This window comes from Bombina bombina, chromosome 4 (assembly GCF_027579735.1).
Source record: "Bombina bombina isolate aBomBom1 chromosome 4, aBomBom1.pri, whole genome shotgun sequence".
In the NCBI taxonomy this organism is placed as follows: domain Eukaryota; kingdom Metazoa; phylum Chordata; class Amphibia; order Anura; family Bombinatoridae; genus Bombina; species Bombina bombina.
This window is the reverse complement of record NC_069502.1, coordinates 865,383,515-865,405,616: the sequence shown is the minus strand read 5'-3', so window position 1 is coordinate 865,405,616 and position 22,102 is coordinate 865,383,515. Positions and strand designations below refer to the sequence as shown.

The 22,102-nt window shown below is 42.0% G+C and overlaps 1 protein-coding gene across 2 annotated transcripts in view; it reads right to left on the bottom strand.

Moving 5' to 3' along the window:
• The window catches only part of LOC128655664 (gastrula zinc finger protein XlCGF57.1-like), a 58,567-nt gene that overhangs the window by 10,608 nt on the left and 25,857 nt on the right, over positions 1-22,102 (bottom strand). For both annotated transcript variants that reach the window (XM_053709248.1, XM_053709249.1), the window contains 2 exons: positions 11,468-11,581; positions 10,349-10,432 (listed from right to left, as the gene is read on the bottom strand). In XM_053709248.1, coding sequence (XP_053565223.1) covers positions 10,349-10,432; positions 11,468-11,581 — 198 coding nt within the window. The remainder of the gene's footprint in view (positions 1-10,348; positions 10,433-11,467; positions 11,582-22,102) is intronic.

Genomic DNA, 22,102 nt, shown 5'->3' with positions numbered 1-22,102 from the left:
CGTTTGTCGAAAATCCTTAGTTGCCTGTAGATAAAATTTCAGGGCACGGACTACATCTAAATTGTGTAGAAGACGTTCCTTCTTCGAAGAAGGATTAGGACACAAAGATGGAACAACAATCTCTTGATTGATATTCCTGTTAGTGACCACCTTAGGTAAGAACCCAGGTTTAGTACGCAGAACTACCTTGTCTGAATGAAAAATCAGATAAGGAGAATCACAATGTAAGGCAGATAACTCAGAGACTCTACGAGCCGAGGAAATAGCCATTAAAAACAGAACTTTCCAAGATAACAATTTGATATCAATGGAATGAAGGGGTTCAAACGGAACACCCTGTAAAACATTAAGAACTAAGTTCAAACTCCATGGTGGAGCAACAGTTTTAAACACAGGCTTAATCCTGGCCAAAGCCTGACAAAAAGCCTGAACGTCTGGAACCTCTGACAGACGTTTGTGTAAAAGAATGGACAGAGCTGAAATCTGTCCCTTTAAGGAACTAGCGGATAAACCCTTTTCTAAACCTTCTTGTAGAAAAGACAATATCCTAGGAATCCTAACCTTACTCCATGAGTAACTTTTGGATTCGCACCAATATAGGTATTTACGCCATATTTTATGGTAAATCTTTCTGGTAACAGGCTTCCTAGCCTGTATTAAGGTATCAATTACTGGCTCAGAAAAACCACGTTTTGATAAAATCAAGCGTTCAATTTCCAAGCAGTCAGCTTCAGAGAAATTAGGTTTTGATGTTTGAAGGGACCCTGAATCAGAAGGTCCTGTCTCAGAGGCAGAGACCAGGGTGGACAGGATGACATGTCCACTAGATCTGCATACCAAGTCCTGCGTGGCCACGCAGGCGCTATTAGAATCACCGATGCTCTCTCCTGTTTGATTCTGGCAATCAATCGAGGAAGCATCGGGAAGGGTGGAAACACATAAGCCATCCCGAAGGTCCAAGGTGCTGTCAAGGCATCTATCAGGACCGCTCCCGGATCCCTGGATCTGGACCCGTAACAAGGAAGCTTGGCGTTCTGTCGAGACGCCATGAGATCTATCTCTGGTTTGCCCCAACGTCGAAGTATTTGGGCAAAGACCTCCGGATGAAGTTCCCACTCCCCCGGATGAAAAGTCTGACGACTTAGGAAATCCGCCTCCCAGTTCTCCACTCCCGGGATGTGGATTGCTGACAGGTGGCAAGAGTGAGACTCTGCCCAGCGAATTATCTTTGATACTTCCATCATCGCTAGGGAGCTTCTTGTCCCTCCTTGATGGTTGATGTAAGCTACAGTCGTGATGTTGTCCGACTGAAACCTGATGAACCCCCGAGTTGTTAACTGGGGCCAAGCCAGAAGGGCATTGAGAACTGCTCTCAATTCCAGAATGTTTATTGGTAGTAGACTCTCCTCCTGAGTCCATGATCCCTGAGCCTTCAGAGAATTCCAGACAGCGCCCCAGCCTAGTAGGCTGGCGTCTGTTGTTACAATTGTCCAATCTGGCCTGCTGAATGGCATCCCCCTGGACAGATGTGGCCGAGAAAGCCACCATAGAAGAGAATTTCTGGTCTCTTGATCCAGATTCAGAGTAGGGGACAAATCTGAGTAATCCCCATTCCACTGACTTAGCATGCACAATTGCAGAGGTCTGAGATGTAGGCGTGCAAAGGGTACTATGTCCATTGCCGCTACCATTAAGCCGATCACCTCCATGCATTGAGCCACTGACGGGTGTTGAATGGAATGAAGGACACGGCATGCATTTTGAAGCTTTGTTAACCTGTCTTCTGTCAGGTAGATCTTCATTTCTACAGAATCTATAAGAGTCCCTAAGAAGGGAACTCTTGTGAGTGGAAAGAGAGAACTCTTCTTTTCGTTCACCTTCCATCCATGCGACTTTAGAAATGCCAGTACTAACTCTGTATGAGACTTGGCAGTTTGAAAGCTTGAAGCTTGTATCAGAATGTCGTCTAGGTACGGAGCTACCGAAATTCCTCGCGGTCTTAATACCGCCAGAAGAGCACCCAGAACCTTTGTGAAGATTCTTGGAGCCGTAGCCAATCCGAATGGAAGAGCTACAAACTGGTAATGCCTGTCTAGGAAGGCAAACCTTAGATACCGGTAATGATCTTTGTGAATCGGTATGTGAAGGTAAGCATCCTTTAAATCCACTGTGGTCATGTACTGACCCTTTTGGATCATGGGTAGGATTGTCCGAATAGTTTCCATTTTGAACGATGGAACTCTTAGGAATTTGTTTAGGATCTTTAAATCCAAGATTGGCCTGAAGGTTCCCTCTTTTTTGGGAACCACAAACAGATTTGAGTAAAACCCCTGTCCATGTTCCGACCGCGGAACCGGATGGATCACTCCCATTAGTAAAAGATCTTGTACACAGCGTAGAAACGCCTCTTTCTTTATTTGGTTTGTTGACAACCTTGACAGATGAAATCTCCCTTTTGGGGGAGAGGATTTGAAGTCCAGAAGATATCCCTGAGATATGATCTCTAACGCCCAGGGATCCTGGACATCTCTTGCCCAAGCCTGGGCGAAGAGAGAAAGTCTGCCCCCCACTAGATCCGTTCCCGGATCGGGGGCCCTCGATTCATGCTGTCTTAGGGGCAGCAGCAGGTTTTCTGGCCTGCTTGCCCTTGTTCCAGGACTGGTTAGGTCTCCAGCCTTGTCTGTAGCGAGCAACAGCTCCTTCCTGCTTTGGAGCAGAGGAAGTAGATGCTGCTCCTGCCTTGAAATTACGAAAGGAACGAAAATTAGACTGTCTAGCCTTAGGTTTGGCTCTGTCTTGAGGCAGGGCATGGCCTTTACCTCCTGTAATGTCAGCGATAATTTCTTTCAAACCGGGCCCGAATAAGGTCTGCCCTTTGAAAGGTATGTTAAGTAATTTAGATTTAGAAGTAACATCAGCTGACCAGGATTTTAGCCACAGTGCTCTGCGTGCCTGAATGGCGAATCCGGAATTCTTAGCCGTAAGTTTTGTTAAATGTACTACGGCATCTGAAACAAATGAATTAGCTAGCTTAAGTGTTTTAAGCTTGCTTGAAATCTCATCTATAGTTATTGAGTCAAGAGTCTCTTCCAGGGACTCGGACCAAAAAGCGGCCGCGGCCGAGACAGACGCAACACATGCAAGGGGTTGCAATATAAAACCTTGTTGAACAAACATTTTCTTAAGGTAACCCTCTAATTTTTTATCCATTGGATCTGAAAAGGCACAGCTATCCTCCACCGGGATAGTGGTACGCTTAGCCAGAGTAGAAACCGCTCCCTCCACCTTAGGGACCGTCTGCCATAAGTTCCGTGTGGTGGCGTCTATTGGGAACATTTTTCTAAACACAGGAGGGGGGGAAAAGGGTACACCGGGCCTATCCCACTCCTTAGTAATTATCTCTGTAAGCCTCTTAGGTATAGGAAATACGTCAGTACTCGCCGGTACCGCATAGTATCTATCCAGCCTACATAATTTCTCTGGGATTGCAACGGTGTTACAATCATTCAGAGCTGCTAATACCTCCCCTAACAGTACACGGAGGTTTTCGAGTTTAAACTTAAAATTAGAAATGTCTGAATCCATTCTATTGGGATCAGAACCGTCACCTGCAGATTGAAGCTCTCCGTCCTCATGTTCTGCATACTGTGACGCAGTATCAGACATGGCCCTATTATTAACAGCGCACTCTGTTCTCACCCCAGAGTGATCACGCTTACCTCTAAGTTCTGGTAATTTAGACAAAACTTCAGTCATAACATTAGCCATATCCTGTAATGTGATTTGTAATGGCCGCCCTGATGTACTCGGCGCTACAATATCACGCAACTCCCGAGCGGGAGATGCAGGTACTGACACGTGAGGCGAGTTAGTCGGCATAACTCTCCCCTCGTTGTTTGGTGAATGATGTTCAATTTGTACAGATTGACTTTTATTTAAAGTAGCATCAATGCAATTAGTACATAAATTTCTATTGGGCTCCACTTTGGCTTTAGCACATATAGCACAGAGATATTCCTCTGAGTCAGACATGTTTAACACACTAGCAATTAAACTAGCAACTTGGAAATACTTTTCAAAGCAATTTACAAATAATATGAAAAACGTACTGTGCCTTTAAGAAGCACAGAAAAAAGGTTATGACAGTTGAGTAATAATAAACCGGAGAAACTATAACATCAAATTCTTTCCGGTAAAACACAATTTTAGCAAAGGATTGCCCCCATTAGCAATGGATAACTAACCCTGAATAGCAGAAAAAATGTACAGAATATAAACGTTTTTTATCACAGTCAAAGCACAATCTCACAGGTCTGCTGTGAGTGATTACCTCCCTCAAACTAACTTTTGAAGACCCCTGAGCTCTGTAGAGACGAACCGGATCATGCAGGGAAGAAAACAGATTTGTGACTGAATTTTCTGATGCGTAGCAAAAGCGCCAAAATAGGCCCCTCCCCCTCACACACAACAGTGAGGGAGATCAGTAAACTGTCTTAAATTAAATAAAACGACCGCCAAGTGGAAAAAAACAGTGCCCAAACAATTTTTCACCCAGTACCTCAGATAATTAAACGATTTTAACATGCCAGCAAAAACGTTTAACATCAAATAAATGAAATGTCATTAGAAAGCCTGTTGCTAGTCCCACTGCAAGTTAGGCTAAAGTCTTATGCATACAGTATTATCCCAGTGAAGTGCCATTCCCCAGAATACTGAAGTGTAAATATACATACATGACAGCCTGATACCAGTTGCTACTACTGCATTTAAGGCTGAACTTACATTATATCGGTATGGCAGTATTTTCTCAGTCAATTCCATTCTCAGAAAATAATATGCTGCTCCATACCTCCTTGCAGGTTAACCTGCCCGCTGTCCCCTGATCTGAAGTTTACCTCACTCCTCAGATGGCCGAGAACAGCAAGATGATCTTAACTACGCCGGCTAAAATCATCCAAAAACTCAGGTAGATTCTTCTTCAAATTCTACCTGAGAAGGAACAACACACTCCGGTGCTGTTTTAAAATAACAAACTTTTGATTGAAGGTATAAAACTAAGTATAATCACCACAGTCCTCTCACACATCCTATCTATTAGTTGGGTGCAAGAGAATGACTGGGTGTGACGTAGAGGGGAGGAGCTATATAGCAGCTCTGCTGGGTGATCCTCTTGCACTTCCTGTTGGGGAGGAGTTAATATCCCAGAAGTAATGATGACCCGTGGACTGACCACACTTAACAGGAGAAATGTTACTCAAAAACGTTATGAAAAGAAGATAGCAACCCCCTGCACCTTGGGCGCCTACCTGCCCTCAGGGGTCTGATAATTTACACTATCCCTTCGTTTTAGGCTAAATCTTCAGCTTAGGCCCACCGGAGCTGGAGCTTGCTGCCTTCATAAGAATTTCAACTGCGCAACTGAGGCGCGAAATTAGGCCCCGCACATCTATATCTATGTCTCTCTGCCTAGTAAAAAACGCTGTAAAGCGGTCTAGAAACTAGCCATGTGGGTTTTTCATATTCCCAATCTAATATTGTCAGCCATGTGAAACCCTCCAGTGCCATGAAACATAAAAACGTTTGCATATAAAAATGTTATGTTGCCCCTAAGCATAAAACTGTTTTGTCCTCAAAACATTATGTTACCAGTGTCAACCAATTTTTAGCCCGTAAAATACAGGTCCCAGTAATACCATTTACTATTACATGTAGGATTACTGCTTACCCCTTCCCTTATGGGAATTATGTCAGCCAGTTCGGAAATACCACAGTCTCTCCAGAAAAAAATGACTGAACATACCTCAATGCTTGTAGCATGCAAAACGTTCCCCACAATGAAGCTTCTCAAGTACTCCTCAGCCATTCTGTGGGAACTTCTCTGGATCTTAGTGACAACTGCTAAGATCATCAGTCTCCAGGCAGAAATCTTCATCCATCTGCTGCCTGAGAAAAAATAGCACTCACCGGTACCATTTAAAATAAAAAAGTCTTGCTTGAAGAAAATAAAAACTATCATTTTAACACCTCTTTCACTTTACCTCTTCCTATTACTAGTATAGGCAAAGAGAATGACTGGGGGTGGAGAGAAGGGAGGTGCTCTTTGCCACTTCCTGTTAGCAGGAGGATAATATCCCACAAGGATGAATCCGTGGACTCGTCGTATCTAGTAGAAGAAATATTGATTTTGTTTTAACATGTTTCATGTTTTAAACTCAAGTCTGTCTCAGATACTAGATTTGTTTGCAGCTAATTTTTAGCGCTGGTCTGTCTGTCTACCACTTGTACAATTTTTCCTTTTCTCAGCCATAAGGGAAGGCTGTGTTGTTTCAGACCAGCAGACTTACAAATAGGTTTTGTGCTTTGGTTAATTCCTCTTTTCTAATACTTAAATATGAAATAAAACCAGGCCAGAGTTTTCAGATAGGATAGTATTGCTTTTTTCTTTTTTTTATATTATCTAACCTTGAAATAATATATGCCCCTTTAAAGGGACAGTCTACAATAGAATTTTTATTGTTTTAAAAGATACATAAAAACTTTATTTGTGCAGTGTTCTCTGGAGGAAGGCAATTTAGCTGTTATTTCTTTGAAGTTGTTCTAGGAGACACCTATCTACTTACTGCAGTTAGTTTATTGTCCATGTTTAGTTAAGTTTTGTAATGGTAGCTCCCTTATCCCACGGGGGGAAGCTTTAAATTTATTATATTTCTTTTTACTAAAGGAGCACTGTATAATATCCATTTAAGGGATAGCTTTTCTTATTATTAGATTACAAATAAAGGACCATCCCTTTTTATATGGGTTACTGCAGGACTGACAAATTTGTTCAAAACAGAGGCAACCCAAAATTCAGAAGCCAGTTATTTTGGAGTGGCCAGATTACAATTGGAGAGCTAAATATCGATTTCAAGAAAACAATATTAACGCTCCACTTTGTGATACCAGCGCACGATAATTTAATTAAAAACTATAATGCCCTCTATTTTGAGGGCATTTGGGGCACTTTTTAAAAAATTAACCAGAGATCGGATCTCTGGTTAATTTTTTGAGCGATAATTGCTACCGCGAGCACGTTTGCGGGATTGCGATAATTTAGAGCTCCACTTGTAATCTAGCCCTATGATATAGGCCCCAACATTCAAAACATTGACAGACCGTCGGGAAACTGCTTCACTGGCCTCAGCGGACTGTTGATATATTCTAAGAAAAGGGGCATGTCCAAGCAATGCTGGCCAGCAGCGATGTCTCTCCCATAGAAGTCAATGGAAGAGCGACGTCACCACCCAGTTCTTGGCATTGTGCGCTATTTGAAGTGTTCCTATACGACGCAGACATTCGCTCACTGAAACTAAAATTAGTTTCCATGTAGGCACACTTAAAATATTGCTGTGGGACCTAACTTTAATTACACCTACTATAACTACCTCAGGCGATGTAGTCTCGACAGCTGATAGCTGGCGAGACAAGCATGGCCGCTACCCTCCTCGCAACATGCACTTTGCTGCTTTGAACATATCAATCTTGTGTTGATGTGTCCGAATCCAAGTGCAGGCTACTCCCACTAGCATGCCATGCTAACTCCTAAACGCCTATAACTATGTCATGCCTAAGCTACACTCCAACTGCTCCGCCTCACTACCAGTGTTAATTTCGTAGACTAAAACTAAAACTATTCTGATCTCTGATGACTAAAATACAACTAAAATGGCATTTTAATCAAAAGACTATGACTAAAACTAAATCAAAACAACATTTTAGTCAAAGACTATGAGTAAAACTAAATCAAAATTTGCTGTCAAAATTAACACTTTATGCAAGGAGTTATAATCAATACATATCTAATTACTGCTTAAATCTGTTTGTATTGCATGTTCAACCCATAATACCATAAATAAAAACAGGTTATTACATCTTTACTCCAGAAGTATATATTGAGTTTGGAAGTTCTAGAGCAGTGTTCTGACTTCAAGCATTAGTACAGCTGATATTTGTTTTCCAGAAATTGGTCTAATTGATATTTGATTGTATATACCTCTGTTGCATTTTGTACTCCTCTTGTCTCTCAAATTGCTTCTAAAATCCCTTATACTTTGCCTGTCCTACATAATTTGCCCCAGAAGCTGTAAAAAATATTAGAATATACTAGAAAGCTTTATATTTTAGGTTTTGTAGTGATGTCCCGATACAATTTCATCTTTAATGATTAATATAGAGCATGCAATGTTAAGTAACTTTCTTATTTACTCCTATTATCATTTTTTCTTTGTTCTCTTGCTATATTTATTAAAAAAGCAGTAATGTAAAGCTTAGTTACACACACTAATGGCATGGTAGCCTGTGCACTTTTTCTTTGCATGTATTTAAGAATTAGGACTGTTGAAATAATAATCTGTGAACAATCAACTGATTCTTCCTATAGAAATAAGCATAACCCACGAGTATGGGTTTAAGTTATGCTGTGCCTGTGCTAGCTGTAGATACTTTTTGTTGTGTTGAGTTACTTGATACTTGTTTTAATTACTAACAGAGAACTAATAACGTTTTTAAATTTGGATAATATGTGCAATGGCATTACAGCCAATACAGTTTACAGTTCGTTTTTTTATGTTTTAAAGTTGTACTTCTGTTTATGAAACCTGGTTTTATTTAATTTTACTTGTAATAAAGACGGCTAAATCTGTGTCTGTATTGCATGTTTAAACCTTAATACCATAAATAATAACAGGTGTTATGTTTACTCCTGGCGTATATATAATGAGTTTGGAAATGATAGAGAAATGCTTAAATAATGCATTACACTTTAACTAAACCACTTAGATTTTAGTCAACTAAAATCTACTGGAGATTTAGTCGACTAAAATCTACTGGAGATTTAGTCGACTAAAATCTACTGGAGATTTAGTCGACTAAAATCTACTGGAGATTTAGTCGACTAAAATCTACTGGAGATTTAGTCGACTAAAATCTACTGGAGATTTAGTAGACTAAAATCTACTGGAGATTTAGTCGATTAAAATCTACTGGAGATTTAGTCGACTAAAACTAGACTAAACGTAAAACAATTCAGATAACTAAAATACGACTAAAACTAAAATGGCATTTTAGTCAAAAGACTAAATCAAAATTTGCCGTCAAAATTAACACTACACACTACCTCCCACCGACCACCTACGTCACAGCTAACCTACACTCCCCCTGCACCACCCAGTTAACTCCCCCATACCACCTACACCAACGTCATGCCTAACCTACACACACCCCTGGAACACCAAGCTAAGTCCCTAATATTGCCTAGACTAACGTAATGTCTAAACTACGCTACCCTGGAACGCCCCAGCTAACTGCCTACTGTCAAAAAATAACTCACTATAATAAACTATACTAAATAATAAACCTCCCCATTAGAACTATGAAGCTATGTCACTAAAATTATAATCAATGTTTAAATAATATGTTACATAGCTAAAGCGCCTGCCAAGTAAGGTCAGTTCATCCCCGAAATACCAGGCAATTCTCCTCTGAACAAGGAACATGACAACCCCAGACGATCGTTTCGGCCTCCTATGGGCCTCGTCAGTGAGGTGTTCCTTGTTCAGAGGAGAATTGCCTGGTATTTTGGGGCTGGACTGACCTTAATTGGCGGGATCAGACTGATATACATTAGGAAAGTTTTCCTTTGTGAAAAGCACACTGGTCTAAAAGAGGCTGCTTCCGGGTGGTAAATCGCCATAGAACTAGCTGATGAGCTGTTGTTCGTTCCTGGTAGAGCGCTTCTCTCTTTGTATGCAAATTAATATGACCCTGGGGAAGTCTCCCTATGGGTAATGGGGGAAACCAGATGTGGACTCCTTGTCCAGTGTGCTTAGAGGAATGTGGCTGCACCTCACTGACGAGGCCCATAGGAGGCCGAAACGATCGTCTGGGGTTGTCATGTTCCTTGTTCAGAGGAGAATTGCCTGGTATTTCGGGGCTGGACTGACCTTACTTGGCAGGATCAGACTGATATACTTAAGGAAAGTTTTCCTTTATGAAAATCACACTGGTCTAAAAGAGGCTGCTTCAGGGTGGTAAATCGCCACAGAACTAGCTAATGAGCTGTTGTTCATTCCTGGTAGAGCGCTTCTCTGTTTGTATGCAAATATATATATAAGAAATTGTTACAGTGATTTCCCTGTGAGTTACCTACAGACATAATATCACAATCACATACGAATCACATGCACATTTATATATATATATATATATGTGTGTGTGTGTGTGTGTGTGTGTTTTATGGGAGGGGAACCTCCCTGTGCCTAGTGGGTCAGATGATTTGTTTCCCATAGCCACATCACACACGTGCACTCACCTGTACTGATATTGTCACTGATTTCCTGCTTCACAGCTTCATTTGTTTGTTCAGTATTAAGTGTGACTTCAGTCTTAACATCACCTGCATAATTATATAAATATGGTCACATTGTAGCTTTTTAGAACTACACAAGGAAATTGTAAAATCTGAATGTCACACACATACACTCACCTGTATCCCTCAGACACGTCACACGTGTACACTCACTTGTGCCCTGCATCCCTCATAGACATAACACACACGTACACTCACCTGTACCCTAAATCCCCCAGACATGTTACACACGTACACTCACATGTGTCCCTCAGACACGTCACACATTTACACTCACCTGTGGCCCTCAGAAACATCACAAATGTACGCTCATCTTTTTCCTCACCTGCGCCTTGCATCCTTCAGACACATCCCACACATACATTCAAACTCTTCTGTGCCCTGCATCCCTCAGAAACATCACACACATACACTCACATGTGCCCTGCATCCTTCGGACAAATGCACACGCACTTGTAACCTGCATCCCTCAGACACGTCACACACGTACACACTCACCTGTACCCTGAATCCCACAGATACATCACACATGCACACTCACCTGTACCCTGAATCCCTCAGACACGTTACAAATGTACACTCACCTATACCCTGTATCCCTCAGGCACATCACACACATACTCAACAGTGCCCTGTGTCCCTCAGACATGTCACATTTACACTCACCTGTGCCCTGAACCCCTCATAGACGTCACAAACTTACATTTACCTGTGCCCTGTGTCCCTTAGGCACGTCACACGTATACTCACATCTGGCCTGTACCCCTCAAACATATCATATACAAAGTGCTAATCAAACAAATGTACCATTTAAATGACAATTTTCCAAACTGCCCATTCTTTCAAGTTGGCAACGGCTGTTAAGTTACAGGGAGGAGCTGAAAGGAATATTACAGAGTCAGCAGGTTTATTTTGTTTGTTAAAAATTGTGCATTTGGTAAATGTTTACCTAAGACTAATACTGTCTGCTGTGTAACCATTAGAGAAAATTTAACTGTTATTTACATGAAACAAAATGTCACTATCACCAAATCTTCCTTTTACTTTATATGCACTAATCACCTGTATCTGTATTTATAGGAACTTCATCCTTCTTAGTCATCACGTGATCGCACACATACGGTTCTCCTCTGTGCTCAATCACTAAGCCATCTGAAGGGGTCACATCCATATGGCCTGTACAGTGAGAATACATGCATATGTGTAAGTAGTTTGTAGTGTCCGTGGGATCAATATCTCCCTCCTTATATAAAAATAAAATCAACTAGAAAGGACTCTGTGCATGAGATATTTAGCAGATTATCACTTCAGACACAACAAATATGTGCACACTTACCTGTGATTTATGTACGACATTAAAACGTGTTTCCATGCACCACACACATATACACACTTACCTATAAACAGTTACTGAGACTCAACATAGACACATTTACTTGTACCATGCTTCACTTGGACAGAACACGTGTGCACAGTCACCTGTGACTTACACCATTTCCATGTTTGCTGTATCTTAATTTTGACAATAAAGAAATATTTTTTAAACTCTCTAGCTGGCTGCTTATGTATTTCACACTTACCTGTGATCCAAGTATCTTATCCACAACATACATGCACATTCCCCTGTAACCCCTGTGTCTCAGTCATAACATACATGCACATTCCCCTGTAACCCCTGTGTCTCAGTCATAACATACACGCACATTCACCTGTAACCCCTGTGTCTCAGTCATAACATACACGCACATTCACCTGTAACCCCTGTGTCTCAGTCATAACATACACGCACATTCACCTGTAACCCCTTTGTCTCAGTCATAACATACATGCACATTCCCCTGTAACCCCTGTGTCTCAGTCATAACATACACGCACATTCACCTGTAACCCCTGTGTCTCAGTCATAACATACACGCACATTCACCTGTAACCCCTGTGTCTCAGTCATAACATACACGCACATTCCCCTGTAACCCCTGTGTCTCAGTCATAACATACATGCACATTCCCCTGTAACCCCTGTGTCTCAGTCATAACATACATGAACATTCCCCTGTAACCCCTGTGTCTCAGTCATAACATACACGCACATTCCCCTGTAACCCCTGTGTCTCAGTCATAACATACACGCACATTCCCCTGTAACCCCTGTGTCTCAGTCATAACATACACGCACATTCACCTGTAACCCCTGTGTCTCAGTCATAACATACATGCACATTCCCCTGTAACCCCTGTGTCTCAGTCATAACATACATGCACATTCCCCTGTAACCCCTGTGTCTCAGTCATAACATACATGCACATTCCCCTGTAACCCCTGTGTCTCAGTCATAACATACACGCACATTCCCCTGTAACCCCTGTGTCTCAGTCATAACATACACGCACATTCCCCTGTAACCCCTGTGTCTCAGTCATAACATACACGCACATTCACCTGTAACCCCTGTGTCTCAGTCATAACATACATGCACATTCACCTGTAACCCCTGTGTCTCAGTCATAACATACACGCACATTCACCTGTAACCCCTGTGTCTCAGTCATAACATACATGCACATTCCCCTGTAACCCCTGTGTCTCAGTCATAACATACATGCGCATTCACCAGAATCCTCGTCTTTTTGACACAACATGAGTGCACACTCACTAGTAAACTATGTCCCTCACACAAAACACATGTGTACACTTACCTATAGCCTTCACCTCTTACACAAAACACATGTGCACACTTACCTGTAACTCTAATCTCTCACCCACCACACATGTGCACACTTACCAGTAACCCATATACCTCATGCACCACACGTGCACACTCTCCAGTAACCCATTTACCTCATGCACTACACATTGCACACTTTCCTGTAACCCTTATCTCTCACCCACAACACATGTGCAAACTTGCCAGTTACCCATATGCCTCATGTGCCACACATGTGCACTTACCTGTAACCCTCATCTGTTACAACAAAACACTCATGCACGCTTACCAGTAACTCTTGTCCCTCACGCACAACACACATGCACACTCACCTGTAAGCCTCATCTCTAATAACAAAACACAAGTACATACTCACCAGTAACCTGTGTTTGTCAGACACAATACAAGTACGCACTCACCAGTAACCTGTGTCCCTAAAACACAACATACATGCGCACTCACCTGAAACTCACTGTCATGCTTTCTCAGGTATATGTTTCTTAGGTGTATGTGTGTATTTACTTCTTGCTATGGCCTGCGTAGGTAGGATCACTATAAACATTGCTCTCTCCCTTAAAATGTGCTTAAGCAGAGGAAGAATAAGAGGAAACCATGAGCAGTTGGAATTTATCTACCAGTTGTTCTTTTCCAGCCCAATTGGTTTTTTAAACCAATCGATCCTAGTACTTCCAATTTAGGATCCTTCACTCAGAGTGTTGCGCCTTCCTGAATTTCCCACATTACCTCATTCTCCCTTTCTTTATTAAACATTTTTTCTATCAGGTCAACTGTCTCTGGGGGCACAGTTTTCTCTGGATAGATATTCATAGGCAGCAAATACACCACTCTAGTCTCTCCTAAATACATTTATAGGGTGTCTTTCCAGCGCCATTCCTACACCCATCTTTCTGCTCATTTCGTATATATATATATATATATATATATATATATCCTATATTATAAAAGACAAGAGTTTGTCTGAAGCCGTCATGCGCAGTTCAGACAAACTCTTGCAGCTGATCGCACGCGCACCCTTGGCCAGCTGTTGATACTTCGCACGCGCGCACTCTCCCACCCACTTAGCATGTTTGTTTCTGACAAAACTGATGTGAGCACTTTGACCCCCCTTGCTGAATGCGCACGCACCCTCGCACCCACTTAGCGTAGCTCACAAAACTGATTTGAGCACTTTCACCGCGCGCAGATGACCCCCCTTGCAGAATGCGCACGCACCCTCGCACTCACTTAGCCGCACGCGCACGCGAACCCTAGCCGTTTACATGACCCACTTAGCCTATCACACAATGCGCACGCGCACGCGAACCCACGCGCACGCAACTAGCTGTTGAAAGCGTCGCGAGGCATAATACATTGCGCATTTCTATTGCACTGGCACTGAGAAAGGTCATTATTTGAAAGCTCCGCGATTAGCAAAAAAAACATATCTACATTTAACAAAAAACAAAAAACCTCTTTACTTTAAACATTTGCTCTTTAGTTTAAAAGAATTGGGTCTTGAAATTTTAGTTTAAAAAAAAAATTGTTGAAAAAAAAATGCCCTCAGGACTTATGTATGTGCTACATAGCACATATTAAAAACAATTACCTCAGGACTTATGCTCAGGACTTAGGACTTATGTATGTGCTACATAGTACATAGTAAAAAAAAATGGGGGCAGAGAGCCGAAGAGAAGGGGGGGGGGGGGGGCAGAGAGGCAAAGAGAAGGGGGGGGCAGAGAGCCAAAGAGAAGGAGGGGCAGAGAGCCAAAGAGAAGGGGGGGGGGGCAGAGAGCCAAAGAGAAGGGGGGGGGCAGAGAGCCAAAGAGAAGGGGGGGGCAGAGAGCCAAAGAGACGGGGGGGGCAGAGAGCCAAAGAGAAGGGGGGGGGGCAGAGAGCCAAAGAGAAGGGGGGGGCAGAGAGCCAAAGAGAAGGGGGGGGGGCAGAGAGCCAAAGAGAAGGGGGGGGCAGAGAGCCAAAGAGAAGGCGGGGGGGGGGGGGGCAGAGAGCCAAAGAGAAGGCGGGGGGGGGGCAGAGAGCCAAAGAGAAGGCGGGGGGGGCAGAGAGCCAAAGAGAAGGGGGGGGGGCAGAGAGCCAAAGAGAAGGCGGGGGGGGCAGAGAGCCAAAGAGAAGGGGGGGCAGAGAGCCAAAGAGAAGGGGGGGCAGAGAGCCAAAGAGAAGGGGGGGCAGAGAGCCAAAGAGAAGGGGGGGGCAGAGAGCCAAAGAGAAGGCGGGGGGGGGGCAGAGAGCCAAAGAGAAGGGGGGGCAGAGAGCCAAAGAGAAGGGGGGGGGCAGAGAGCCAAAGAGAAGGGGGGGCAGAGAGCCAAAGAGAAGGGGGGGGCAGAGAGCCAAAGAGAAGGGGGGGGGCAGAGAGCCAAAGAGAAGGGGGGGGCAGAGAGCCAAAGAGAAGGGGGGGGCAGAGAGCCAAAGAGAAGGGGGGGGCAGAGAGCCAAAGAGAAGGGGGGGGCAGAGAGCCAAAGAGAAGGGGGGGGAGAGAGAGCCAAAGAGAAGGGGGGGGGGGAGAGAGAGCCAAAGAGAAGGGGGGGGGGAGAGAGCCAAAGAGAAGGGGGGGGGAGAGAGAGCCAAAGAGAAGGGGGGGGAGAGAGAGCCAAAGAGAAGGGGGGGAAGAGAGCCAAAGAGAAGGGGGGGAGAGCCAAAGAGAAGGGGGGGGGGAGAGCCAAAGAGGGGGGAGAGAGAGAGCCAAAGAGGAAAAAGAGCCAAAAAGGAGAGAGAGCCAAAGAGGGGGGGAGAGAGCCAAAGAGGGGGGAGAGAGAGCCAAAGAGGGGGGGGGGAGAGAGCCAAAGGGGGGGGGAGAGAGCTAAAGGGGGGGAGAGTCAAAGAGGGGGGAGAGAGAGAGCCAAAGAGGAAAGAGAGCCAAAGAGGAGAGCAAAAGAGGGGAGAGAGACAAAGAGGGGGGAGAGAGAGCCAAAGAGGGGGGGGCAGAGCCAAAGAGGGGGGGGAGAGCCAAAGAGGGGGGGGGGGAGAGCCAAAGAGGGGGGGAGAGCGCCAAAGAGGGGGGAGAGAACAAAAGAGGGGGGAGAGAGCCAAAGAGGGGAGGGGAGAGCAAAAGAGGGGGGGAGAGAGCCAAAGAGGGGGGGGGAGCCAAAGGGGAGGGGGGAGCCAAAGGGGAGGGGAGAGCCAAAGAGGGGGGAGAGAGAGAGCCAAAGAGGAGAGAGAGCCAAAGAGGGGGGAGAGAGAGCCAAAGAGGGGGGAGAGAGAGCCAAAGAGGGGGGAGAGAGAGCCAAAGGGGGGGGGAGCCAAAGAGGGGAGAGATAGAGCCAAAGAGGAGAGAGAGCAAAAGAGGGGAGAGAGCCAAAGAGGGGGGGGGAGCCAAAGAGGGGGGGGGAGCCAAAGAGGGGGGGGAGAGCCAAAGAGGGGGGAGAGAGAGCAAAAGAAAGGATGGAGAGAGCCAAAGAGGGGAAAGAGAGAGCAAAAGAGGGGAGAGAGAGCAAAAGAGGGGAGAGAGAGAACAAAGGAGAGGGGGGAGAGAAAGCAAAAGAGAGGAGGGAAAGAAAGCAAAAGAGAGGGGGGAAGAGAGAGAGCAAAAGAAAGGGGGGATTTAGTACTAGTATATATATATATATATATATATATATATATATATACACACTCTATATATATATCCTGTATTAGGCTACAATGTGTGATTTTGTAAAATTTTGGGATGGTGGTGTGCCACAGGATTTTTTAATGTAAAAAAGTGTGCCACGGCAAAAAAAATGTTGCAAATCACTGGTGTAAACAACCCTTTTAATCCCTTTTGTACAGCTCGCAATAGCTAATCTGTAATAGAGATATAGGTGCTGTGTAGTGATTTCAAATTACATAAGTATAAAGAAAGGTGGAGAGACCAACTCTTTAAAAGAAGACTAAATTTATAGCACTCATGGGTTAATTAAAGTATAACAGCTCACTAACTGATTAGATAAACAGCATACACAATTCAGCTATGAAGCCGATTAGAATAAGGGGAAAATTGACATCATATCCTGTATAGAGGGGTTAAACTAAATTAAATATAACTTTTATTAGGTCAAAAAACACACAATCAAAATAGCAAAGTGTACGTTAAGACCACTCTTAGGTACCTAAAATAGTAATATCTAAAGTAGTGAACGGAGTGAATGACCAAGGTAATAATACAAAAGGCACTTTAAGTGTTCAATGGAGAACAGCTTAAATGTTGTGTAGCTAGTTGATATGGGACTCCTGAAAAGTAGTCTCTAGATAATGGCTTAGCTAAAGTTTAATACCCACTCGACATATATATATATATATATATACATACACACACGTGTACCACTTTGTTAGTCTCCTAGTTAAGCCTTGTCTTCTACTCACACAGATAACATATAGCATAGCTGAACATATATAGCATATAGCACAGCTGAGCAGATACATATATTATCAGTATTTACTCAGAAATCCTAACCAAAATCCTGAAAATATTTTGATGGAGAGGGTCTCTCAGTTCTGTCCACCTGACAGCTAGGCAGAACTAGAAGGTGGGAGGAAGGGAACTGTTAAAGGAGTAACTAAGATATAACTTTAAAATAGCTTGAACAATAGCTTTAAAACTATAAAATGTCAGCACAATTGCATTTTTACTTTCCAATTTAAACTATAAACTACTAACAACATTTCTCCCAAATTCAAAATAAAAATTTACAAAGAAAACAAGTTCATATTCACTTTTAAACAACACAACATTAGTGCTTTAACTTAGGAAGAGTTCAGAAATCAATATTTAGTGGAATAACCATAATTATCAATCACAGCTTTCATGCAACTTGGCATGCTCTTCACCAGTGCTCTTTCTTTCACATTACTGTTGGGTGACTTAATGCCACTCCTGGTGCAAATATTCAAGCAGCTTGGCTTTGTTTGATGGCTTGTAACAATCCATCTTCCTCTTGATCATAATCCAACGTTTTTCAATGGGGTTCCGTTCTGGAGATTGGGCTGGCCATGACAGGGTCTTGACCTGGTGGTCCTCCGTCCACACTGTGATTGACCTGGCTATGTGGCATGGAGCATTGTCCTGCTGGAAAATCTAATCTTAAGAATTGGGGAACATTGTCAGAGCAGAAAGAAGCAAGATTTCTTCCAGGATAACCTTGTACGTGGCATCCTTCATTTGTCCTTTAAAAAAAAGAAAAAGAGGCCATTAAAACTCTAGCTACTGATCCTACAATAGTCATTCACCCCGCTAATAAGGGTGGTGCGGTTCTGATTTTAAATTACAAGGACTACAGAGATGAAATCTGTGACCAATTGGCAGATCCACAGGTCTATCAAAGTTTGGACAGAAATCCTACAAAAATATTTCAGAAGACCATCGATGGGATGCTGAGAAAAGCACTCCAAGAGGGATATATCAATGATAATACCTTCAAATATCTATATATGGAGAATACCATCTGCCTGATCCTATACAAAGATACACAAGTCTTTGAATAGACCACCAGGACGCCCAATAGTGTCCGCCAGAGACTCAATACTATCACCTCTCTCATAGTATATCGACTTTTTCTTACAGCCCTGTGTGACAAGGATGTCCTCCTTCCTGAGAGATTCCTCTCAACTGATTGAGGAGTTATTGAATGGCCACTACATACTGGAACCCAACAGCCTATTGTTAACTTTAGACGTAATTAGCTTGTATACTATTATTCTACACGATCTGGGAATACGAGCAGTACAAAAATCATTACTCAGAACACCTTACATTGGTCCCCCCATAGATTTTCTGTTGGAGATAGTAAGATGTTGCCTACAGCTGAATTACTTTAAGTTTGAAACAAACTACTACCTTAAGACCTCTGGTATGGCGATGGGGTCTAACATGGCCCCATTATACGCCAATATCTTCATGGAGGAGTACGAAGTGGAGATTATGAAGATCATGGATAAACCACAGGTATATATGTATCTGCGATGCATAGATGACTTGTTCTTCATATGGAATGGACCTGCCCAACAACTGGAAAGTTGGTTTGAGTAATTAAATGCACTTTAATGTCCAATTAAATTCAAACTTAAATATCATGGGAGACCAAATTGAATTCCTGGATCTAATGATTTACAAAGATACTGATAAGTTAGCGACTACATTATATACAAAACCAACAGATAAAAATTCCATCCTTTTCGCTAAAAGTGCACACCTTAGATGCCTAATAAAATGCATTCCGAAAGCTTAATTACTGAGAACGGTACACAACAACACGGATCCCAACAAGAAACAAACCCAGGTGGAAGACATGGGTAGACGCTTCATTCAAAGAGGATATTCCAGTAAAGAGATCGCTAAACTATGCAAAGAAATGCAGAATCTAACACAAACAGATTTAATATCAGCACAAATGACAAAGAGAAAGGATGCTGATGAAAATGCAAATGTCAAGAGATTACTTTTCACTACGGAATACTCTCCAGACAAAAGAAACATCAATGACGACCTCAAACGCCATTGGACTGTCATGAATACTGATCCGACACTACCCTTTAAAGATTATGGACCACCCATGATTGCATTTAAGAAAAACAGATCACTCAGGGACCAGTTAATGCTGACAGACCGGATCACTGTTACCAACAGAAAAATTGGTTACGAAACAAGAAGGGGTGTTTCAAGTGCCTAGGATGCACCACGTGCAATTCCATGATCCAAGGGACCCAGTTCAGGCATCGACACACGAACCGGAGATTTGAAATCAAATTCTTTCTTACATGTACCACTACCCATGTCATATATCTGTTGAACTGTACATGGGGACAATTTTAAGTTGGAATGACTAGCGATAATATTCTCACTCGGATGGCCAATCAGACACTCGATTCGAGAAGCTATTGACAAGCAGAAAAGCGAATTACCTGTGGCTAGGCACTTCATAAGACACAAACACACAGTGAGTGATCTAAGATTCATTCTCATAGATCACGTACCGCCCCTAGAGAGGAGGGGACAGAAAACAACCGAAATTGATTTTTAGATTAAGAACTTTATACCCAAATGGATTAAACCATCAAATTGATTGGCAATGCTTTTTATAATATTCATCTCTCTGTACAGAGTCTGTTTGCAGAATGTCTATTTGCACAATGTCTGTCTGCATGATAGTTCCCGAATATAACACTGCATTCATTTGAGCTTCAAAGCAACTCTGTAATTGTGGAATCTAGCTATGTTAATATATTGTCTGCTTTTAGTGCATGCACATACTACTATGTTTTATTTTACAATAATTAGCTCAGCTAGCTCCTCATATAGACTGTTATGTTTGGTTTAATACTGACACCAGCTAGGTTGGATTTTTGACAATTTATGTTGCAGACATGTAAGCTTATGTGATGAGCCCCCGAATGACCACCTACTCATTGGTCACTTTGGAGTACAGGCATTGATGATGAACGGTACTCATCCTGACTATATGATAAAGCGTGAGTGGTGGTGAACAAACCTGTATATATATATATATACTCATCCTAGATGCACGTTGGGCATTATATATGATGACCCTAACAATTGAGACAATGGAATATATATATATATACACACACACAATTTATATATATATATATATATATATATATATATATATATATATATATATATATATATATATATATATATATATATATATATATATATATATATATATATATATATATATAAAAACGCACATATATATATATATACAATATATATATATATATATATATATACATATATATATACAATCACAAACACAGTTACACGTGTGTGTGTGTGTGTGTGTGTGTGTGTATATATATATATATATATATATATATATATATATATATATATATATATATATATATATATGAAACAAACAATGTAAATAGTGAGATTGTGAGCTTAAAAGATTTCCTTTACAAAGCTCCTCACTAACTAGCGCACTCCTAGAGAGAAATGAAAAAATGTATGTATCAACACCTACTATAATTGTATTGTTTTGCAGCGCAACTATTGAGCTAGATAATAAATATGAGTTTAAAATATGAACATTTAATAAAATATGTTAATAACACTAGTTGCAGCTGTGAATACAGACGAAAGCATAAACTCAAGGTCTTTCAGCATTAAACAGATAAAATAAATGAAAAATGCGGCTTACATTCAACAATAGAAAGTCCCACAATTCACAAATTCTGCTGAAAACTGTTTGGTGCTGGTAACACGTTATCCTGATAGAAAGTCTCAGAGTCCGGCTGCTCTTTTATTGCCTGACGGCCAAATCGGGTAGATGAATCTAAAGAAAGAAGAAGAAAGAGCGCACAACAGATCTCTAAGTGCAGTATTATTTATTATAAATGAAAAACAAACAATGATTGTCCCAATCCCTTTTGTATAGCTAAGCACCCAGCTGACTGAGCCAAGTGGGAACCTCTTCACGGATGCCAATCTTCTTTCGAGGATTTACGCTGTTTGAAACAGTGAATGTTTTTACATACCTCACATGTTTGAGGGTACCTTTTGTGAGTAGCTATACAAAAGGGATTGGGACAATCATTGTTTGTTTTTCATTTATAATAAATAATACTGCACTTAGAGGTCTGTTGTGCGCTCTTTCTTCTTCTTTCTTTAGATATATATAGATATATCTATATATGTATATATATATATATATATATATTTTTTTTTCTTTCTATTTTTAAACATTTTATCTTGACTGATAATGAGCCCTGATCCTGTGCAGGAATCCAATACAGGCATGTAGCAGTAGGGGTGGGGGCTGCTCCTTTCAGAAATGCAGTGCCTTGCTGATATCAAATACATTGTAGATGCAGTTAACCCAGCAGCTAGCTAGCAGAGGGGACTACAGTTTTAGACTTTTTGGCAGCCGTGGGGTTAACTGCATCTGCTATATATTTGAGCCGTTTCTCAGAGAGCAGGAGAATGTGTGGGAGGTTCCATAATGATTACATACGCTAAGTTTCAGACTGCAGACGTCCTTAGGGGGAAATATAA